Below are 19,671 nucleotides of genomic sequence, written 5' to 3' on the forward strand. Positions count from 1 at the left end.
GAAGAGGGGTACATCACCAGGTGCTGCATGCATACAAATGACACCTGCTGAAATTTACTTTTCTATGCAACTGTTAAAGATACAGGAGCCCTGTCCTCCTTTTCATATGGTCACCCTAATGATGATGATGATGATTAGGTCCTTTAACAGTGCCGCGGCTTGGTCACTTTAAGAAATATCAATGGACATAACTCTCTCTGCCCCCTCTCTAATTTCACACACGTTAAGAAAAGGGTTTTCCTTTTAATAATCTGTGAGCCCTTAAAGAGCAATGGGGTAATCATCCCTCCCCTTTAAGACGAAGAGGAGTACTACAGACATCAGAGAGCGGCCCCTTTAAGAATCTTCTTTCTCTTCCCTATTCGCTTCCGAGTGCGTCTGAAGTCAGCGTTTCCGTTGTCCCGCCTTCTTCTTTGCCTCACGGCGCCTGCGCAGCCCGGGAAGTTCTTTCTGGTTCTGAGGTTTGGTCCACGCGGGTGCTTTGCCACTGTACTTGGCAGCGGCTGCAATGGTGAGTGGAGGGGAGTCTGTGTGTGACGTCACAGCCCTCCTTTTGTGACGCAGTTATGTTTGCTCATTCTTAAAGTAGAGGTGTCTGAGTTAAGAGGACTGTTCCTGGGAGGCTGTTTATCTATTTTTAGGGAGGCAATACAGGGTCAGCCTTAGCAGTCGGGGAAGCTGTTTGCAAGTCAAGGGGTGGATTTATTTGCACTGGTGGCGTGTACTGATGGAGATGTACTGTTTTTAATCGTTGAAGATAGCAGGGAGCCCCTGTTTGGCTAGAAAAGTAGACAGGCGGGGTAGCTGTATGTATTTAAAACGGCCAGTTTATTTAATTAACGTAAACTTATTTTTAGTCTGCCTTGAAGGGTGAAACACTCCCAGAGAGGCTTATGTTGCCTTAAAGAATAATGCATTTATTTATTTTATTACGTTTCTATACTGCCTAATAGCCGAAGCTCTCTTGGTGGTTCACAAGTGTAAAAACCACAAAATACATCATAAAATGTAAAGGTTTAAAGCTGCAGTATAAAAGTACAAACTGAAATAAAACCTAGCAGCAAGGCAGAGATCTAAAATATAGTAACAGATTTAATGCAACTGAGCTAAAAGATGAAAATGCCTGCGACAATAAAAAGGTCTTTACCTGGCACCAGAAAGAGCGCAACGTAGGTGCCTGGTGAGCTTCTCCAGGAGGCTCATAGCCGGGGTGCCATAACAGAAAAGGCCCTCTTCAAGGTAGCCACTGCTTCGCTTCCTTTGGCAAGGGCTACCAGAGAAGGACTGCTAAAATTGATATTTGGTCTAAGGAAGTGATCCTTTAAATAACCTGGCATGTATTATGGCATAAGGTAGCTGTCATGGGCTAGATCTCACTTCACGTTTTATTTATTTACTTGCTGTTTGTTTGAAATGCCTGTACTCCACCCTTCCTTCAAGAGGAGCACAGAGCGGCTTATGATATTAATAAAGCAAGTACCCATAAAATAACTATAAAGTCCTACTATCAGCTGTTTAAAATGCAAGAATGATAATCTAACCTAAAAGCACCAAAACCAACAAGTCAGGCACCAAATGCTGTTGTAAACAACAACAAAAAATACATGAAGTGTTGTTCTAAGTTGGCAGGCACATATAAATATGGATGGAATATTTATAATCAGTTACCTAGGGAGGTTGTTGGCTCTCCCACACTAGAGGCATTCAATAACCCTCTTCATCACAACAGTTAAAGTACAGGAACTATACTAGAGTGACCAGATTTAAAAGAGGACAGGGGACCTGCAGCTCTAACTGTTGTGATGAAGAGAAAATTTCACCAGGTTCTCCATATATAAAAATGACACCTACTGAAATTCCCTTTTCAATACAACTGTTAAAGATACAGGAGCCCTGTCCTTTTCATATGGACAACCATCTGTCAGGGATGCTTTAGGGTGGATTCCTGCATTGAGCAGGGGGTTGGACTCGATGGCCTTGTAGGCCCCTTCCAACTCTGCTATTCTATGATTCTATGAGTCTATGTATGTGTGTATGCATATAAATAGTCACTGGTGCAAAACGATGAGCCCCTCAAATGGGGGCAGGACGTTGGCTATAGGGGGAGTGCCAGTGGGCCGGGAAAACTGATGTGTTGTGAGTAAAGGTGAGCATCATTTCCACTAGCTGTTAAGGCGAGAGGGTGTGTGCGTGTGTCCTTAGCTCAATTTGGAGATGGGAGTTTTAAAAAGCAGTAAGTGTGTGGAACATGCAGTGGTGTAACTTTGCCTTCTGTTGAGGGATGGGAGGGTTAGACTTCTGGATCATGTGTGCATATGTGTACTGTAGTCCATTTGGCACACATCACCGCCTGCTGAGCAGTGTGGTTCAAGTTATGTGTGTGTTTGTTTCCAAGTTCAGGATTTCTCTTGGTGATTTCTTATGTTCATTCTCCCTTCTGTCTCCCCCGCCCCTATCAGCTCTTCTACTCATTTTTCAAGTCCCTCGTAGGAAAGGACGTGGTGGTCGAGTTGAAGAATGACTTGAGGTACTTCTCTTTTTCTCCCCAGCTGTTGGGCTGGAGGCAAATCTTGCTTCTCTCGGGGAAAACTCCGAACTCTTGGCTCCCAGTTCCTGACTCTTTCCTTAGCTTCTACCTTCCTTTGCCCCTAGGCACGGGTGGGCAACTTGGAAAGTAAAATACTTTCCAGGTATTTTAGCCAAATAAGTCAACAACAGAGTCAGCACGTCTTTGCTGTACAAAGCTCTTGTAAGACGATTTCCTCATCCTAATTGTAACTTCGATTGTATATGGTTGTTTTTAATCTTTTGTATCAGGTGTGTTAACTGTGCTTATATATTTTAAATATGTGTATGTTTCAATAACCTTTTGTTGTATAATGAATTAATGATTGTGTTTCTATAGTTTTAATGATGACTGCTATTGTTTCTAATGGGTCTGTGACCTCAAAATAAGATGATTATGATATTTTAGCCTACAGCTCCCAACATCCCTCACCATTGGCTACGCTTCCTGGGGCTGATGGATGTTGTAGGCCTAACATCTGGAGGGCCACAAGTTGTCCACTCCTGCACTGAAGGAGCAATGGCTTCCTTTAGACCCTACTGTGCTGTTAAAATAGAAGGTATCCTGGTTAGCTTTTAATTGTGTCTCCCTGCCCCCTTTTCTTACAGTATATGTGGGACGCTGCACTCTGTGGATCAGGTAGGAATTGCTTTCAATCTTTTTCCTTCCCTCCTGGCAGAGAAACCAGCCAGTTCCTTCTGTATGATTAGAGGAGAAGCAAAGGAAGATATTTTTTTAGCACCTTGGCACCCATTCTTAACATTTGTTTAGAACTGAATACAGAAGATGGGTCTCCAGTTAATAAATTGGATTTTTGGCATAATAGATTTTAATTTAATAGGAACAGACTAATTAACAACAATTAACAATAGATATAATATTCTAATTGTGTTGTCTACAGCTGTATTGGTAATGTATATGTTATCAATTGACATATTGTTATAATTACTTGTTAAAATAATTATTTAATTTTTTGGGGGGGGGAAAATCTTTCCCTCCTGGAAAGGAGGAGAACACATTTTTAAGGATTGTATTCTGCCCTATCCTCAGGGCTAGGAGTAGATTCACAGAAACATTCATTCCCTAGGTTCTATGAAGAACAAGTGAATTTCTGTCTCCAAGAAGCTCACGGTTTGAATGACCCGCTGAATGGGGAAAGGGGATGTGGTGTGCAAGCAGATCTGTGAAACGCAGAGCATCTGTGGAACGCAGAGCATCTCTGCATTGGGGTTTTAAGGCAGCCTTCTCCAACCTGATACCATCCAGGTTTGTTGGTGTACCACTTCTATTATCCCCAGCCAACATGGCTATTGGTCATATTGGCTGGGGGTAATGGGGTTGTAATCCAACACAGGATGTCTTCTTGATCAACTCGGAATGCAGGACACTGTAATGGGCTCAAGTTACAGGAAGCCAGATTCTGGCTGGACATCAGGAAAAAAATCCTGACAGTTCGAGCAGTATGACAATGGAACCAGTTACCTAGGGAGATCGTGGGTTCTCTCACACAAGAGGCATTCAAGAGGCAGCTGGACAACCATCTGTCAGGGATGCTTTAAGGTTGATTCTTGCATTGAGCAGGGGGGTTGGACTCGATGGCCTTATAGGCTCCTTCCAGTTCTACTATTCTATGATTCTATGTGGAGGGCAGAGGTTTGGAGAAGACTGAATTTTGTTTTTATTGTTTGGTTGTTGATTATTTCTGAATAGGCATGTGTAGGATTGCGTCAGGTTGGGGGTGGAGTTTGCCTCCCCCCCCCCCGTCTTTTGGCAGTGGGGCTTTTTCTCTCACTATATAAGCCATAGGCTTATCTAGGGAGCGACAACGGCTTGGTGTGAACCTCAGCCTGGCCTTGTGGGTCTAGTGGTGTTGGTGGGCACCATATTGGAGATCCCTGATGTCTTCCCAAATGCCATCAGAACAACCCCTTATTGGGATATGTTGCTCTAATATTCACAACCTTATTTTAGTTATTGCCAGACTGGGCTTCTGGCCAATAATCTTATAACAGAGTTTTTGCAGCGGTTTCCAGCACAGTCAGCACAGATACAGATTAAGACAGAGACTTTCAGTAGGTTTAAAGAAACCTTTACTGGCATATAAAATATAATTTAGTTATGGCAATCACAAATACAAATACTTACATACGGTCAGTCAAAACAGCTCTGATACATGGAGTGATACAGCGATACAATGATCTCTGATACATGTACATGGGAATACAATCCTTTTTATAGGCTAACTGTACAGTGATGCAACTGCTTGCAATCCCTTAATTGAAACAATCAAGACACCAATTATTCAATCATGACATCAATGTCCAGGTGCAACGTTGACCTTTAAGTTTTCTGCTGAGTCTTCTGATTCCTCCAGCTCCTCAGCAATTAGTAAATCCCTGGAAACATAACCAGGATCCATTCCAGGATCCAACACCCCTGTCCACTGGCAGGTCTTGGAGCCAGCCACCTGCAGGGTACCTGTTGGCTCGTTGAGAGACTGTATTCTGGAATGAGCTCAGTCGGCCTCCGTTCGAAGAAGTTCAAAACTCAAGACCCACATCTTGACTTCTTAGCTAAATAGACATAAAGATGGTGCCCTAAGGTGGATGGGCAGCCATGAGTATCCAGGGATGTATAAAAGAGCTGCTAAGCTTATTTTGGCCCTCCTCAACTCTCACAAGACTGGGAGCCGTCCCCGTCTCACTCCTTGAGTGGTTTGCATCCAGCTGATTGTGATAACTAACTTTAAGAATGGGTGCTGAAGTTTGTATTTTTCCTCCTCCCTCCTCCACCCCTTTTCCATGTATGTCATGTCTTTTTTTATTATAAACCCAAGGACGGGAACTGTCTTACTACTGACATTTTGTAAGCCACTCTGGGGACTTTTTTGGCTAACAGGAGGGTGGGGATAGGTAAAAATGCTTTAAATTAATTAATTTAAAATCTGCTATGACTGTCAAACCCATTGATGGCTTAGCTTTCCTCTTGCTCTTCTTTGGCTTTGCAGTACTTGAACATTAAGCTCACAGACATCAGTGTGACAGATCCAGAGAAATATCCTCACATGGTGAGTAAAAGTCATAGATGGGCGCTGAGATGTCTTGGGAGGCAGAGATGGGTATCTTTTTTTAAGCTTGTAGCCCAGCCTTTCTCAACCTGGGGCGCTCCAGATGTGTTGGACTACAACTCCCAGAATGCCCCAGCCAGCTCTGCTGGCTGGGGCATTCTGGGAGATGCAGTCCAACACATCTGGAGCGCTCCAGGTTGAGAAAGGCTGTGCCAATAAGGCACCATAACCAGTACATGAATATTACAGTTTTGGCAGGGAAGCGGGGGGAAATTTGAGGTACCTTAATGATATCCACAACCCCCATTTCCCAACACTCCCAATTTTATTTATTGAAACTATTTTTACACCACATTTCAGGGCCAGAGGTCTTTTCAAGAGAGATCACAACTAAAAGAATTTATGTAATATTTATTTAATAGATTCTTATACCACTGAGCATGATAATATCTCTATGCGGTTCACAAGATACCATATACATAAAACACATAGAAATACATAAAATGGCTAAAATATTAAAATCAATTAAAATTCAATAATTTGAATTTTATTTGGTCATGGTATATAATGCATCTATGACTGCTGCTTTAGAACAGGTCTATCAGCTGTTTGCAGCTGCTTACATCAATTTAATTTTTCTACATTAAAAAAAATAGGCTATTTTTATTGCATTGTATTTTGTACTTTTATGAATGGTTGTAAACAGCCCAGAGAGATTTGGCTGTGTGGCGGTATAGAAATAATAAATACACAATGGCAAAAATGTTGTAGGAAAGGAAGAGGAAAAGAGAGGAAAATATAAATCACTGGCCATGGAAGTTAAAGAACTATGGCAACAGGAAAAGGTCACACTTATTCCATTAGTCACAGGCATCACATCAAAAAACTATACAGAAAACCTTCAGAAACAGGGCCTCTAAAAATACATCCACACCAACGTCCAGAAAGCAGTCATACTTAGGAAAGGAACCTCTCGTGCAAGCACTGAGTCATTGCTTACTCTTGGAAGGATGCCAGGTTTCGCTGACGTTTTCTTGGCAGGCCTTATAGCGGGGTGGTTTGCCGTTGCCTTCCCCGGCCATGATTACCTTTCCCCCAGCTAGCTGGGTACTCATTTTACCGACCTCAGGAGGATTGAAGGCTGAGTCGACCTGAGCCGGCTGCCTGAAACCAGCTTCCAGCTGGGATTGAACTCAGGCCGTGGGGAGAGTTTCGGCTGCAGAAACTGCTGCTTTACCACTCTGCGCCACACGGGGCTCAGTCATACTTGGCAAAGCCCGGCATGTCCGTTTAAAAAAAAACGCCGTGAGCAAGAAAGAGATGATATAATAATACTAATAAATAATAATATTTCCAGCATTGCCATAAAAGGACCAGGGCAGCTCTTTCGATCGGGACTAGTGCATGGGAGGCTTTAACCTCCCCTTCCTTCCAGAGACTCTGATGTGGCCGGGATTGTTGTTTTTGTACCGCTTCACTTTTTATATACTCTATTACACTTCCGAACCGCTCAGTAGTCGAAACACTTTGAATGGGAAATCCGAACCCAGTTCGATGCTCTTAAGGTCACCACGCTGATGCTCTTCCCCCTCCTTCCAGCTGTCTGTCAAGAACTGCTTCATTCGCGGCTCCGTCGTCCGTTATGTCCAGCTGCCGGCTGATGAGGTCGACACGCAGCTCCTGCAGGACGCCGCACGCAAGGAAGCCCTGCAGCAGAAGCAGTGACGGGCTCTCCTCTTGTCTGCTCTGTGCTCCCCCCCCCAATCCTGCCTGAGGCAGAGTTGGGGGATGTAGGAAAGCCATAACCAGCATTTTTCTGGAGGGAATCTGTGTGTGTGCGTGCATCCATGTCCAACCATCCCAAGGGTCCGCCTGTTGGGTGAGAGAATGTGTGTGCATGTTGGTATTTGTGTGTTTTTCTGTGTCCATAGTGGAGTTAACTAACCTGTTCTCTGTTAATATTTCGAAGGTTGTGTACACTCTTCCATTCTGCTCTTGCAATCCCCTTGAGACGTTTTGCTCAATAATGGGAGTGACTTTTTTTTTTTTTTTTAACTTAGAACCAACTAGCAATTTTTATTTCTCTACCAATACCTTCCATTCCCCCATACACTACCGTTCCTTTCATCTCCAAAATATTACTTTGCACTGCGTAGCGGTGGGACAATTCCCTTTTGGCAGAGGGCGAATATTCCCATTTCACGGTCAAAATAAGCCACCTTCCCTTCTCCAACCTGGGGCCCTCGAAATGTGATGGACTACAACTTCCGTCATCCCCAGCCAGCATGGCCATTGGTGCCTTCCAGATGTGTGCCACAATTGCAATCGGCTATGCTAGCTGCAATGATGGGGGTTGGAGAAGGCTGCTTTACGAGAAAAAGGGAAATCAATTTCACCCCTAAAGGAAGTATAAGACAGGAGGCTTCTGTACTTTACAGCGGTCACAAGGGATGGATTGTTTGCTAGCTTTGTCCATTAGCTATCTAATGGTTTGTCCTGCCCTACACCTTGGGGCTAATGCTGCTGGGTGTCGGCACGTCTTGGTTTATTCCCCAACATGTTAAATGCAAATCACGCATTTGTTGGTATTCCGGCAGGTGTGTAAGGAACCTGCAAGCTCCCAAGATCCAGAAGTGCCAGTTTTACTTCTCTTTTGTGATCTGTATAATTCCACCCAGGCTCACCTAAAGGCACGAAGTCTTACCAATTATATCTCTATGTTCTCTTGAGCTGCCAGAGGGGCCGCTGAGGACAGTTCCCCTTGAAAACGAAGTTCCCGTTCTTCACTGGTTTGATGCCGCAAGCCCTGTATTCATTTAACGTTGTGTTTCCGATTGTTTTCTTATCCTTGTAATTTCTGGTGTGTGTGTGTGTGTGCGCGCGCATGTCTTTTAAAAAAAAAAGACCGTAAAAGGATGGAAGATGGTAAAAGGATGAAAGAAATGATACGTAGAAATCATTTCTACTATGGCAGAATAAAAGTTTAAAAGATGTTCGCTGTGGGATAATTTCAGCATTTGTTTTTTTAAAAATAAAATCACAGTTTTGCATAAATGATGTGCAGTAAGAATATGTACTTGATTTATTCCCCTTTTCTAACCCTTGGGTAAGTGAAGGAGCCACTCAATGGCATTACTGCATTTTAAGTAGTCATCATCTCTACATTCTGAAGGAAGGCGGTCTTTATGGGTTAAGAGCTAAAACATTGCCTCAACATAACCACATGTAACGATAACTTCCTCATGTCGTTTATTTATTTATTACATTTCTATCCCGCCTTTTTTCCTCCAAGGAACCCAAGGCGTCATTCATAACCCTCCTCCTCTCCATGTTATCCTCACAACAACGTTCTGCACAATTTGGAAGTTCCAAGCACCACGTACAACGCATTACAGTAACGTCACTGAGAGGTTACCAAAGACTAGATCATCGCAGCCACTGTGCCTCTTCAATACTTATTGAGTTAAGCCTTTTATGCCCTTCCTATGTTTTATATAGGCTTCATGGGTCATCCTTTGAAGCTGATTGTTGGAAGATTCAGGACAGATAAAAGGACAGCGCGTAGTTAAAACTATGGAACTTGCTACCACAAAATGTAGTGATGGCCGCCAACTTGAATGGCTTTAAAAGGGAGGTTAGACAAATTCCTGGAGGAGAAGGCTATTAATGGCTACTAGTCCTGATGATTCTATGCTACCTCCAGCCTCAGAGGCAGTATTTTATTTATTGCGTTTATATCCTGCCTTTTTTCCTCCAAGGAACACAAGGCAGTGTACATAATCCTCCTCTCCATGTTATCCTCACAACAACAGCCCTGTGAGGTAGGTTGGGCTGAGAGTCTGTGACTGGCCCAAAGTCATAGCGGGTTTCCATGGCTGAGTGGGGACTAGAACCCAGATCTCCCGACTCCCAGTCCAACACCTTAGCCACTACATCACATTGGCTCTCAAGTGCAACATACATGTTCCTTGTGTTAGTGAAGATTCTCTTCTCCCCTGATCTGGGGATGATAAACAAGTGCAAATCAGGAACGTTCTACAACCCACCAAATTTCTAGCTGCCATTACAAAACCACCTCTGTTCCCTCCCCCCCAGTTTAAAGCAAGCGTATGAAGTCCAGCAGCACTCCTAAGTGCCCTGCTGGATCAGACCAAGGGTCCATCTAGTCCAGCACTCTGTTCACACAGTGGCCAAATAGCCATCGGCCAGAGATCAACAAAGTAGGACATGGTGCAACATCACCCTCCCACTCCTGTCTGCCTACATTCTGTCCTGTACCACTTGGCTTTACCTCTGGAGGTGCTGGCCTCTATCACAAAGTGAATGCTGCCAGTTTCAACCATCACGCATTTACCATGTCCCATCACAGTAACGGGTTTTTTTTTAACAATCAGGATATTGTAGACACGTGTACCAAATTTCAGCTTTCTTGTTGGTGGTGATCTACTATTGCCTTTTTGGGGTTGAAGGGGATACATTTAATCACTCCTATGTTGACGTTTTTCTAATAATTGGGCCTCTTGAACGACATCTATACCAACCTTCAGCCTTCTAGCAGTATTTGAATGATAAGCCTACAAGCCTCACCTCTTGCTTGACGCTACTATTTCAGCCCATACTGCTGGTCCTCATAAACCATGCTCCCTACTCAACAGGGGATTGGTATCTTTACTAATTGGGAGATGGGACTGTAGTGTCACCATTAATACAGCCATATCCAGTTTTTAGTAATTGAGGGTCTTGAGTAACAACTCCAGTTGAGGGCCAACTTATGATCATGATGATCACACGTCTGGCTTTCATGTGTGTGTACTGGAAATCTCTCCTTTCCTGGCTACACCCTTCTCTACATCCACATAAAAGGCAGCTGGGGGTGATTATATCAAGCAAGAGAAAACTACACCGAATCATGGGCCTGTGCACATATTTTGTGCATTAGAGAAAGACTCTGTCTTTCTATGGACATGATTTCAAGCACACTTTCAAAAAAATGTTGTTCCTCTTGGTCTGAGTTACCCCAATGTGCTACGATTTAAGTCTTAGCTCCAGCTTTCTCCCCATTTTAACCCTGATCATGTTTCCCCCCCAGTATGAGTTCTCTTGTGATTAACAAGCTGTGAGCGTTGACTGAAGTGCTTCCCACAGTCTGCACATCCGTACGGCTTTTCTCCGGTGTGCGTCCTCTTGTGTTTCGCGAGGAGGGAGCTGCGCGTGAAGCTTTTCCCGCAGTCTGAACAGCTGTACGGCCTCTCGCCGGTGTGGCTCCGCGCATGCGCATTCAAAGCCGACAGCTGCTTAAAGCTCTTCCCGCAGTCTGAGCACTTGAATGGCCTTTCGCCCGTGTGGGTCCTCTCGTGCGCGAGGAGAATCGACCTCTGGTTAAAACCTTTCCCGCAGTCCGAGCACTTATAGGGCCGCTCTCCCGTGTGGGTTCGCTCGTGCACAGTGAGGGCCGACCTCTGGTTGAAGCTTTTCCCGCAGCTGGTGCATTTGTGCGGCCGCTCTCCCGTGTGAACTCTCCTGTGCGCGATGAGGTGCGAGCGATGCCGAAAGCGGTCCCCGCAGTCGGCGCATGGATACGGCCGGTCTCCTGTGTGGACTATCTTGTGAGCAATAAGGTTTGAGCAATGGCTGAAGCGTTTCCCACAGTCTGGGCATTCATAGGGCCTCTCTCCTGTGTGCGTCCTTTTGTGTACGGTCAGACTGGACCTCTGGCTGAAGCTTTTCTCACAGACGGAGCATATGTGCCGTTTCCCTCCCGCCTGGACTCTTTCAAGGGCTGTACGGTCACCCAGAAGGTGCTCTCCTCTTGCCTTTGCTAGTGGGCAGTTTTCCTGCCGGCATTCAGAGACTTCTCCTTGATCAAGGCGGTGGGAAACGTCTTGTTGGCCTCTTCCTGGCAACATCCAACATGGTTCCGCTTCCCTGGAATGTTCTGCCTGGTTTTGCTTCTCCTCCTGGGGCTCCCCATCACCTCCTAGAGGGAAGAGAGAAATGAACATCATTTCCCCCTCAGTGCACAGTAATAAGATAAAACAAGACGGTGGGACTCTTTCCAGCACGATATTCTCTCTAAACCAAATAGATCCTGTTCAGACGACACTCTAAGCCATGGTGGTTAAGCATTTTGAGCTAAACACGGCCTGTTCAATAAACCCTGCTGGTGAAGGCTTTTGGTTAAGCAGCAGGGTGTAAGGTGTCCTGTGCGTTACATTTTGCTAAACCCTGCTCACTCACTAGTCACAGTCGGACCATCTGCAGCAGGGTTAGCGGCTCTAACAGTGGCTTAAACTGCTGTGTGCGATAGCACGGCTTGTGGTTAGTGCTAACCCGAGAGTTCTGCTAACCACAGAGTCAGAAGTGTGGTCTGAACAGGCCCGTTTATGGCTTAGCGTGTCGTGTGAGCCATTCCTAACCATGGTGGCTACATAACTGCGGTTTTGCACCATTTGCTGCAAAAGGGTTAGTGGCCTAACCATGGCTTAGCGTGTTGTCTGAACATACCCCCGTCTTCTAATCTCCACAACCTTGTCTCCTCTTCTTCTACGTTCTCAGCAGCTGCTCTGCTCTTTCTGGAGATTTTGTGTGTCCACCTATTTAGTGCCTTTCATGATCCGTATATGTCTCTCTTGTCTGGACCTCCCCAATTTTACTTCTCCCTGGAATGTCATTTTGGACATGCCATTCTGGGGTTAACAATATTAACACCCCTTAGTGATTTTCCTATATTAAGTGGCATATAACAAATCCATAAACCAATGCCTGTACTGTTAGTTAAAGAAAGGACTGAAAATCCAGTAAAAAGTTTTGGAAATCAGAAAACGATATGAGGATTTTGCGGACGTGGTGCTTTCCCCCTGCAAAATAGTTCAGTCCTCTAGTAGAAGTGCTAACCAGAATAAAGTATTCCATAGTTATTCTGAAGGCAGCTCAAAATGCCTTGGGATTCATTGGATTTTTTTTTAAAAAAATAAACTCATATATTAAGCATTTATACAGATATATTTGTCAAACGTATATGCAGCCTTTAGATGAGGCACACAGCATAAGGACCTGAGCACGTCTGCTTAGCTTTAGCAATGCTGCAGTATCTCGTGCTGCTAGCCCACTCCCATCTTGATAAGGTTTTAACATTTTTAGGGCACAATCCTAAAAAATTGTGCCCTAAAAAAAACAAAACAGAAAAAAACCCCTCCTACGACTGCCAGCATAGCTAGCTGGGGCAGGCTGGGAGTTGTAGGGCTTTTTTCTGTCTAAACATAGAATAGTAGAATTGGAAGGGGCCTTTAAGGCCATTGAGTCCAACCCCCTGCTCAATGCAGGAATCCACCTTAAAGCATCCCTGGCTAGTGGCTGTCCAGCTGCCTCTTGAAGGCCTTTAGTGTGGGAGAGCCCACAACCTCCCTAGGTCATTGGTTCCATTGTCGTACTGCTCTAACAGTCAGGAAGTTTTTCCTGATGTCCAGCTGGCTTCTGGCTTCCTGTAACTTGAGCCCAGTATTCCGTGTCCTGCACTCTGGGAGGATCGAGAAGAGATCCTGGCCCTCCTCTGTGTGACAACCTTTTCAGTATTTGAAGAGTGCTCTCATGTCTCCCCTCAATCTTCTCTTCTCCAGGCTAAACATGCCCAGTTCTTTCAGTCTCTCTTCATAGGGCTTTGTTTCCAGACCCCTGATCATCCTGGTTGCCCTCCTCTGGACACACTCCGGCTTGTCTGCATCCTTCTTGAAGTATGATGCCCAGAACTGAATGCAATACTCAAGATGAGGCCTAACCAGGGCCGAATAGAGGGGAACCAGTACCTCGTGCAATTTGGAAGCTATACTTCTATTTATGCAGCCCAAAATAGCATTTGCTTTTTTTGCAGCCACTTCACACTGTTGGCTCATATTCAGCTTGTGATCTACAATTCCAAGATCCTTCTCACTTGTAGTATTTCTGAGCCACATGCATAGGATGGCACCCTTACAATACATCTACTTGCTTTGATTTGTGGCACAACAATGATTATATCCATTTATGGTGAAAACTTTTCCACATCAGTAGATGGCAGTTCCAAGAATTCACTTCTATAGTAAGCAATTTAACCCTCCTACCTTACACCCTCCAGATATTTTGGACTACAACTCCCATAAACCACAGAAAGCATGGCCAATGGACAGGGATTCTGGGAGTGTTGTCCTAACTATTTGGAGGGCACCAGGTTGCCTGCCCCTGGTGTACCCCACACCAAACGCATTTCATTTGGCATTCTATTGTTTTATTATCCAGCCTTACCTCTTCTGTATTACTGTTCACCTTCTAGAACCAGATCAATCAATGTGTTGGGCAAATATTTTTGATCAAGGTATTTTGGAATTATTTGTACTGAAAACCCAGCTGGGAGAATAATGCCTTCTTCATAAAAGGCATGCGCTTTGAAAACGTGTGCCGTAAAATTTGAGACATCAACAGTGAAAGGATACCCACCCACCCTGAGGTTTAATTTGGGAATTCAAGATGATCCTCAGATTTAGGCACCAGGAGTCCTTACCTGGTGGGCTGGCATCACAGTCAACCTCCTGTTTGATCTCCCTAAAGAGTAGTCCCTGCCTGGTGTCTGATGAAGCCCTCTCTCCCTCTGGGCAATGTACTGCTACCACCTTAATCAGCTCCGGTACCTGAAAAAAATATGAGGATCCCATTTAGGGCAGAGGCTTGGAGGGCAAATGCTAGGCATAAGACCTAGATCTATCAGCCTTTCCCAACCTGGTGCCCTCCAGGTGTGTTAGGACTATAACTTCCAGCTACCCCAGCCAGCCTGGGAGGGTATCAGGAGGACACCAGACGAAGGCAGGCTGGCCTGGAGTCTGCAACTCATTCACTCTCACACCTAATCTGGACCACAAACAAGAAAAGGGCCGTCTGTAAAAGTCAGCATTAGAATAATCTGTTCTGTGTGTGAAATCACTGCCTTGCTGGTCTTCAAATATTAGTGTATGCAGTGCAAAATGCTTTCACACACATCCTCTCAGTAAATCCTTAAATCGTTACAACAGCCCTGTAAGGTAGTCACTATCTCTCTTACTGAGAGGGGCTGAGATTTAAACTGGTAGACTTGGTGGCTCATAGCTCACGCCTCAATTACCAGGCTATGCCATAGCTGAACATTGCTTTATAGCACCTGATGCCGTCTCAGCTGCAATACTTTCCATGGAAGAGCCCTGCTGGATCAGACCAAGGGTCCATCTAGTCCAGCACTCTGTTCACACAATGGCCAACCAGCTGTCGGCCAGGGACCAACAGCACTCTCTCACCCATGTTCCCCAGCAACTTATTGCCTCGGATACTGGAGGTAGCACATAGCCATCAGGGCTTGTAGCCACTAATAGCCTTCTCCTCCAGGAATTCATCTAACCCCCCTTTAAAGCCATCCAAATTGGTGGCCATCACTACATCTTGGTAGTGAATTCCATAGTTTAACTATGTGCTATTAGAAGAAGTCCTTTTATCTGTCCTGAATCTCCCACCAATCATCTTTTCACTGTTCATCCATTCTACTACGAGATGCTGTTATGAAGCGAAACTGGGTTTTCATTCTACATCCCCTTTGGACCACCAGCCTCTGACCTCTCACCTGAACTTCTGGATGCCTCAGCAGGAAATCCTCTGCCAGGGTCACAGCCCAGGAACTGGTCTGCGGTCCGCCATCCCGGACCCATTTCTGGACTTCTTGGGGCAGGATGGTCAGGAACTGCTCTAAAACCACCAACTCCAGGATCTGCTCCTTCGTGCGCCTTTCTGGCTTCAGCCACTGATGGCAAAGCCGCCAGAGCTGCCTCCAGACCTCTTGGGGCCCGTCGGCTTCCAGGTAGCGGAACTGCCGGAAACGCTGGCGGCCTGCGTCTGTGTCCAAGATGGTGGCGTCTGCGTCCAGGTCCTCCTTCACCTGCCTGCAGTCGGCCTCGGCATTACCTGACAGTTGGCCACCAGTTTGTTGGGCTTCCAGGCACATGCCTGGCAGGAACTGGGCCAACTCTCTCGCACCAGGCTGCTCACGGGAATCAGCTACTCCCTCACAGGGGGGCAGAAAAGCCATTGTCTGAACTGGCACAGTCCCTGGCAACTGTGGGTTTCTCCATTCTGACTGGGGGAAATCTACTCTTTTCAGAAACGCCTGCAACTGGGCCTCCCAGCACTCCTGCAGCCGCTTGTGAGGTTCCTGTTTGACCTCTTCTGATGGGGTCCGTTCCTCACAATCCCTGAAACTCTCCACACGGATAGAACAAAGGCGGTTTCCTGTGCTGTTCCTCAGTTCAGGGCCTGTGGGCTCTGGCTCCTCTGTTTTCAATCCCTGATTCAGCATTGCTTCAAATGGGAAAGCCAGCCCTGGCGCATCTCCTTCTACTGCAGCCATTTTCTCCCTCCAAAAGGGTGGGGTGGGGAGCAAAGCTGAAGTGGTGCTCCTACTTAGTTGCAAAGGCTCAATGCGAATTTCTCAAACTTAAAATCTCCACAGGTAGAATGAAGTATTCCTAAACAGCAGAGAGGGGATTTTCCCTGAGGGAAAGATAAGGCAATAGGTAAAAATGAAAGAGAATTGGCATTTGTAGACTTGGGTCCACGAAGCCTTGCCTCAGGATCTATTCTCCACAGCTCTGGGTGTCCATTGGTGCCAATGGAAGGGTTTTTTCCTTAGCTTGATTGACACAAAGGGGTAATTTTCAAGGGGGGATTGTAGTTGGGGAGAGAAGGGTTAACTGTTCCCTCCCCACACGCTGCAACATCCCACCCCACCCCACCCCCACAAAAGAGCTCTCACTGCTATGGGAATGAAGCTTAGAAAACACTTTCCCCATTGGTTTTATTTATTTATGTGTGGTATTTATATACCACTACATACAATAGAACCCCTAAGCAATTCACATATAAATATTAGAGTCGCATTTGAAATACAATATTAAAAACAATTCCAGTTCGATAAGAGCAATACAAGGAACAGCATGGTGGATTCGATTACAAGCTGGGGAAAGCCTGTGTGGAAAAGTGTGGTTTCAGGAGACTTTTGAAAGATGCCACATTTTCTGCCTCACGAACTGCATCCCAAAGGGTGGATACTGCTGCCGAGGTATCATGTGGCGACAATCCGCTTATTTCAGAACGACCAGCAAGGGCTCATCTGAGAGCTAGTGTGGTGTAATGGCTAAGGTGTTGGACTGGGAGTCGGGAGATCCGGGTTCTAGTCCCCACGTGGCCAAGGAAACCCACTGGGTGACTTTGGGCCAGTCACAGCCTCTCAGCCCAACCTACCTCACAGGGTTGTTGTTGTGAGGATAACATGGAGAGGAGGAAGATTATGTACGCCACCTTGAGTTCCTTGGAGAAAAAAAGGTGGGATATAAATGAAATAAATAAGTAATAATAAATCTGACAATCTTTAAAAGTCAGCTGGGTATATATAAGGGAAGACAGTCTGCTAATTATCCTGGCCCCAATTTATCCTGGCTTTCTATGACAATAACATAACCTTGAACATGGCTTGGAAGTTGGTAGGCAGCCAGTGCAGTTCTTTTAACACAGGTGTTATGAGAGCAGGGTGTCCTAGGCAAGATCTACACTACTGCTTTATAACGGCATTGACTACTGTTGGGGCCCAAGATGCATTCCATATACTGTTTTCAAACCATTTTCAAAGTGTCATATCCTGCTTGGTGTAGATCTGGCCCCAGTGAGCACCTTATCTGCTGTATTCCGCACTAGCTGCAGCTTCTGAACCAGGCACGAGGGCAGCCCCACATAGAGTGCAAAAGGTGCAGGGGCAAAAATACCAGCATATTTCAGCCCAAGGCTCTTACTACCAGTAACTAAACTTCAGGAGAGGAATTTCAAGCTTTTAGAATGTAGAAACGTTGGGGAAAGGGGGCATCAGGAATGCTAGATTTCCCCCCCACACCTCTAGAAAAGCTTCCTTGAAGTGTAAATCACTTGCCACAGATTATTAACCTATTAATGCAACAATTCCTGGAAAAATAAAGTGCTGGTGGGGTAGAGAAAGAGGCAGGTGAGTAAAGATTATGCTGATCATCTCAACTAAGAGCATGATAGGTTGTGTGTGTGTGTATCATATTGGTGTATGTGTGCTACACCTGCCTTTTTTATTTTTATACCAAGCAAAAAAGGCAGAAATGACAATTGCTACTTTTTCTCTTACAGCGCTCCTTCAAGTTTAGCAAGTTTAGTGTGGCAACCAGAAATCCAACAGGTAAAGCATTTGCCAGCTCTGCAAGCGCATGCCCGAAAAAGCTGCCACAGACTTCTGCCTGTGTGGTGCATCCAGGCCCTTTGGGGTTGGGTAAGGGAGCAGAGGCAATCATCCTACACAGGCAGCAAGTCTGAAGTGTGTGATAGCAGCAGGACAGAGGCAGATGCAGGAGGAGAAGGAGGACTTGCTTCTACCTCTCTACTGTTGTGTAGGTCAACAGACACAGCTTTGCATGATAAAAGCTGCATCCACCAAATTCTCTTCTTAAAGATATCCTGCCCTGACCCTCCTTTGCATCTTGAGCAAGGAAGATGCAGCACTTCATGATTCCTTTTGCTCTTGTGGTCCTCACGCCCCTCTGTCCATTTTAAAATTTCCTGCCTGTCTCGATCTCCCTCTGCCCTCTTTAACTCACCAGATTTCCTCCCGCAAGCTGTGAAGAGCCTCCATCCAGCGCCTGAGAAATTCAGAGTCTATTTTCCCACGGGAGGTGGGAAAGGAAGGAGTATTTTGTCCATTTAACCCTTAGGAAACAACACGCTCTAATTCAGGGGTGGGGCACCCCTCCAGATGTTGTTGGACTACAACTCCCATTATCCTTGCCATGCTGGTGGGTCTGATGGGAGTTGGGATTCCAAGAACATCAGGAGAGTCTCAGGTCCCTGGGTGTTTTCCATTTGGTTAGTCGTACAATTTCCTTGACCCCTGAGCTGCAGCACCGAATCCCTCCCACCACGAGGAGGCACTCGCCGCTATAACCCCCCCTGGCTGCGGGCCTTTGTGCGGAGGGGGCCCTCTCTTGCTTGCAGCCACAGACTTCAAAAAGGGAGTTAAATTGCCCTCTCCCTAGCCGGCGCACGACTGAAAGCAGGCAAGCCGCGTGCTCCAGTTGTCTTTCTATCTCTATGGTCACGCAGCACTTTCTCTACCATAGAGTCGCACACCGTCGCAGCCCTAGTCGACACTTCCGTTCCAAAAGCGCACTGGTTTCTCACTCGTTCGGGGCGTTTGCCAAAGAGGTGGCAAGGGCTAGAGCGAGTCAATTCTATGCTCGTAGGCTCTTACGGCCCAGTGGCGGCTTTCAACGTTTACCGGAAGTTTAGGATGTATCTCATTCTCCAACTGACTTTTCTCGTGTCGCCTCTATGATTGTCTGAGCCGGTTGCCCGACCTATGACAAGAGGCCCCCTGCTTAGGGCTGTCTAAGGAACTGCCCGTGTGAAAATAGCCTTCATACGGGATATGATGCAAGTCGGCTGTAATATAGTACAATAGTCACTGTATACGATTGATCCCGCCCCTTTTTTCCCTTTAAAACTTATAAACCCCGACTTCGTCCCAAAAAGGGTATCTGGATTTTATCACAATTCTTTAAAACTCAGTTTTATAAATCTGAAATTTAGGAGCATTTAAATAGAGATTGAGAATATATTTTCTCCCCCTCTTCTCCATTTCCCTGTATTAGGTGTTTGTTACACAGCACATATGGGGATTTGATGATGGCCTCTAACTTGACTGACGTACAATCCTATGCATGTCTACTCAGAAGTAAGTTCCACTGAATTCAATTGAACGAGTACTCCCAAAGAAGTGCATAGGATTGCAGTCATAGTTGGCTTTTTTAAAAAAAGAGGAGCAGGGGGAAGAACTGGCCAAGTTCTTGGAATTAAGTGTAACCAATGGCAATCTCAGTGACACTTCCAAGAACAGAAGCAGTCTGCAGAGACTAGGAACAATCAACAGGGAATGGCTATCACCTTAACGATTCTTATCTTCCTCTCGATTTTATTCCCACAA

The 19,671-nt window shown here is 45.6% G+C and overlaps 2 protein-coding genes across 2 annotated transcripts; one reads left to right on the top strand and one right to left on the bottom strand.

Moving 5' to 3' along the window:
* Positions 1-402: 402 nt before the first annotated feature.
* LSM2 (LSM2 homolog, U6 small nuclear RNA and mRNA degradation associated) lies at positions 403-8,687 on the top strand. Its single transcript, XM_063123502.1, has 5 exons — positions 403-511; positions 2,460-2,527; positions 3,175-3,205; positions 5,574-5,633; positions 7,233-8,687. Exons 1-5 carry the CDS (start codon positions 509-511, stop codon positions 7,356-7,358), a joined length of 288 nt encoding a protein of 95 aa, XP_062979572.1. The 5' UTR covers positions 403-508; the 3' UTR covers positions 7,359-8,687.
* Positions 8,688-10,705: 2,018 nt separating this feature from the next.
* Positions 10,706-16,029, bottom strand: LOC134395515 (zinc finger protein 154-like). Its single transcript, XM_063121681.1, has 3 exons — positions 15,250-16,029; positions 14,167-14,293; positions 10,706-11,610 (listed from the first exon to the last, which is right to left on the bottom strand). The coding sequence occupies exons 1-3, from the start codon at positions 16,027-16,029 to the stop codon at positions 10,706-10,708; spliced, it is 1,812 nt and encodes a 603-aa protein (XP_062977751.1).
* Between the last annotated feature and the right edge of the window lie 3,642 nt (positions 16,030-19,671).

Source organism: Elgaria multicarinata, chromosome 3 (assembly GCF_023053635.1).
Source record: "Elgaria multicarinata webbii isolate HBS135686 ecotype San Diego chromosome 3, rElgMul1.1.pri, whole genome shotgun sequence".
NCBI lineage: Eukaryota > Metazoa > Chordata > Lepidosauria > Squamata > Anguidae > Elgaria > Elgaria multicarinata.

Excerpts from the sequence above, each read along its gene's own strand:
- LSM2 (XM_063123502.1), top strand. Across the intron at positions 2,528-3,174 it reads GAGTTGAAGAATGACTTGAG|TATATGTGGGACGCTGCACT; the intron begins GTACTTCTCTTT and ends CTTTTCTTACAG. Across the intron at positions 3,206-5,573 it reads CGCTGCACTCTGTGGATCAG|TACTTGAACATTAAGCTCAC; the intron begins GTAGGAATTGCT and ends TTGGCTTTGCAG.
- LOC134395515 (XM_063121681.1), bottom strand. The coding sequence starts at position 16,029 with ATGGCTGCAGTAGAAGGAGATGCGCCAGGGCTGGCTTTCCCATTTGAA. Across the intron at positions 14,294-15,249 it reads TGAGGCATCCAGAAGTTCAG|GTACCGGAGCTGATTAAGGT; the intron begins GTGAGAGGTCAG and ends TATTTTTTTCAG. Across the intron at positions 11,611-14,166 it reads CTGTGATGCCAGCCCACCAG|GAGGTGATGGGGAGCCCCAG; the intron begins GTAAGGACTCCT and ends TCTTCCCTCTAG.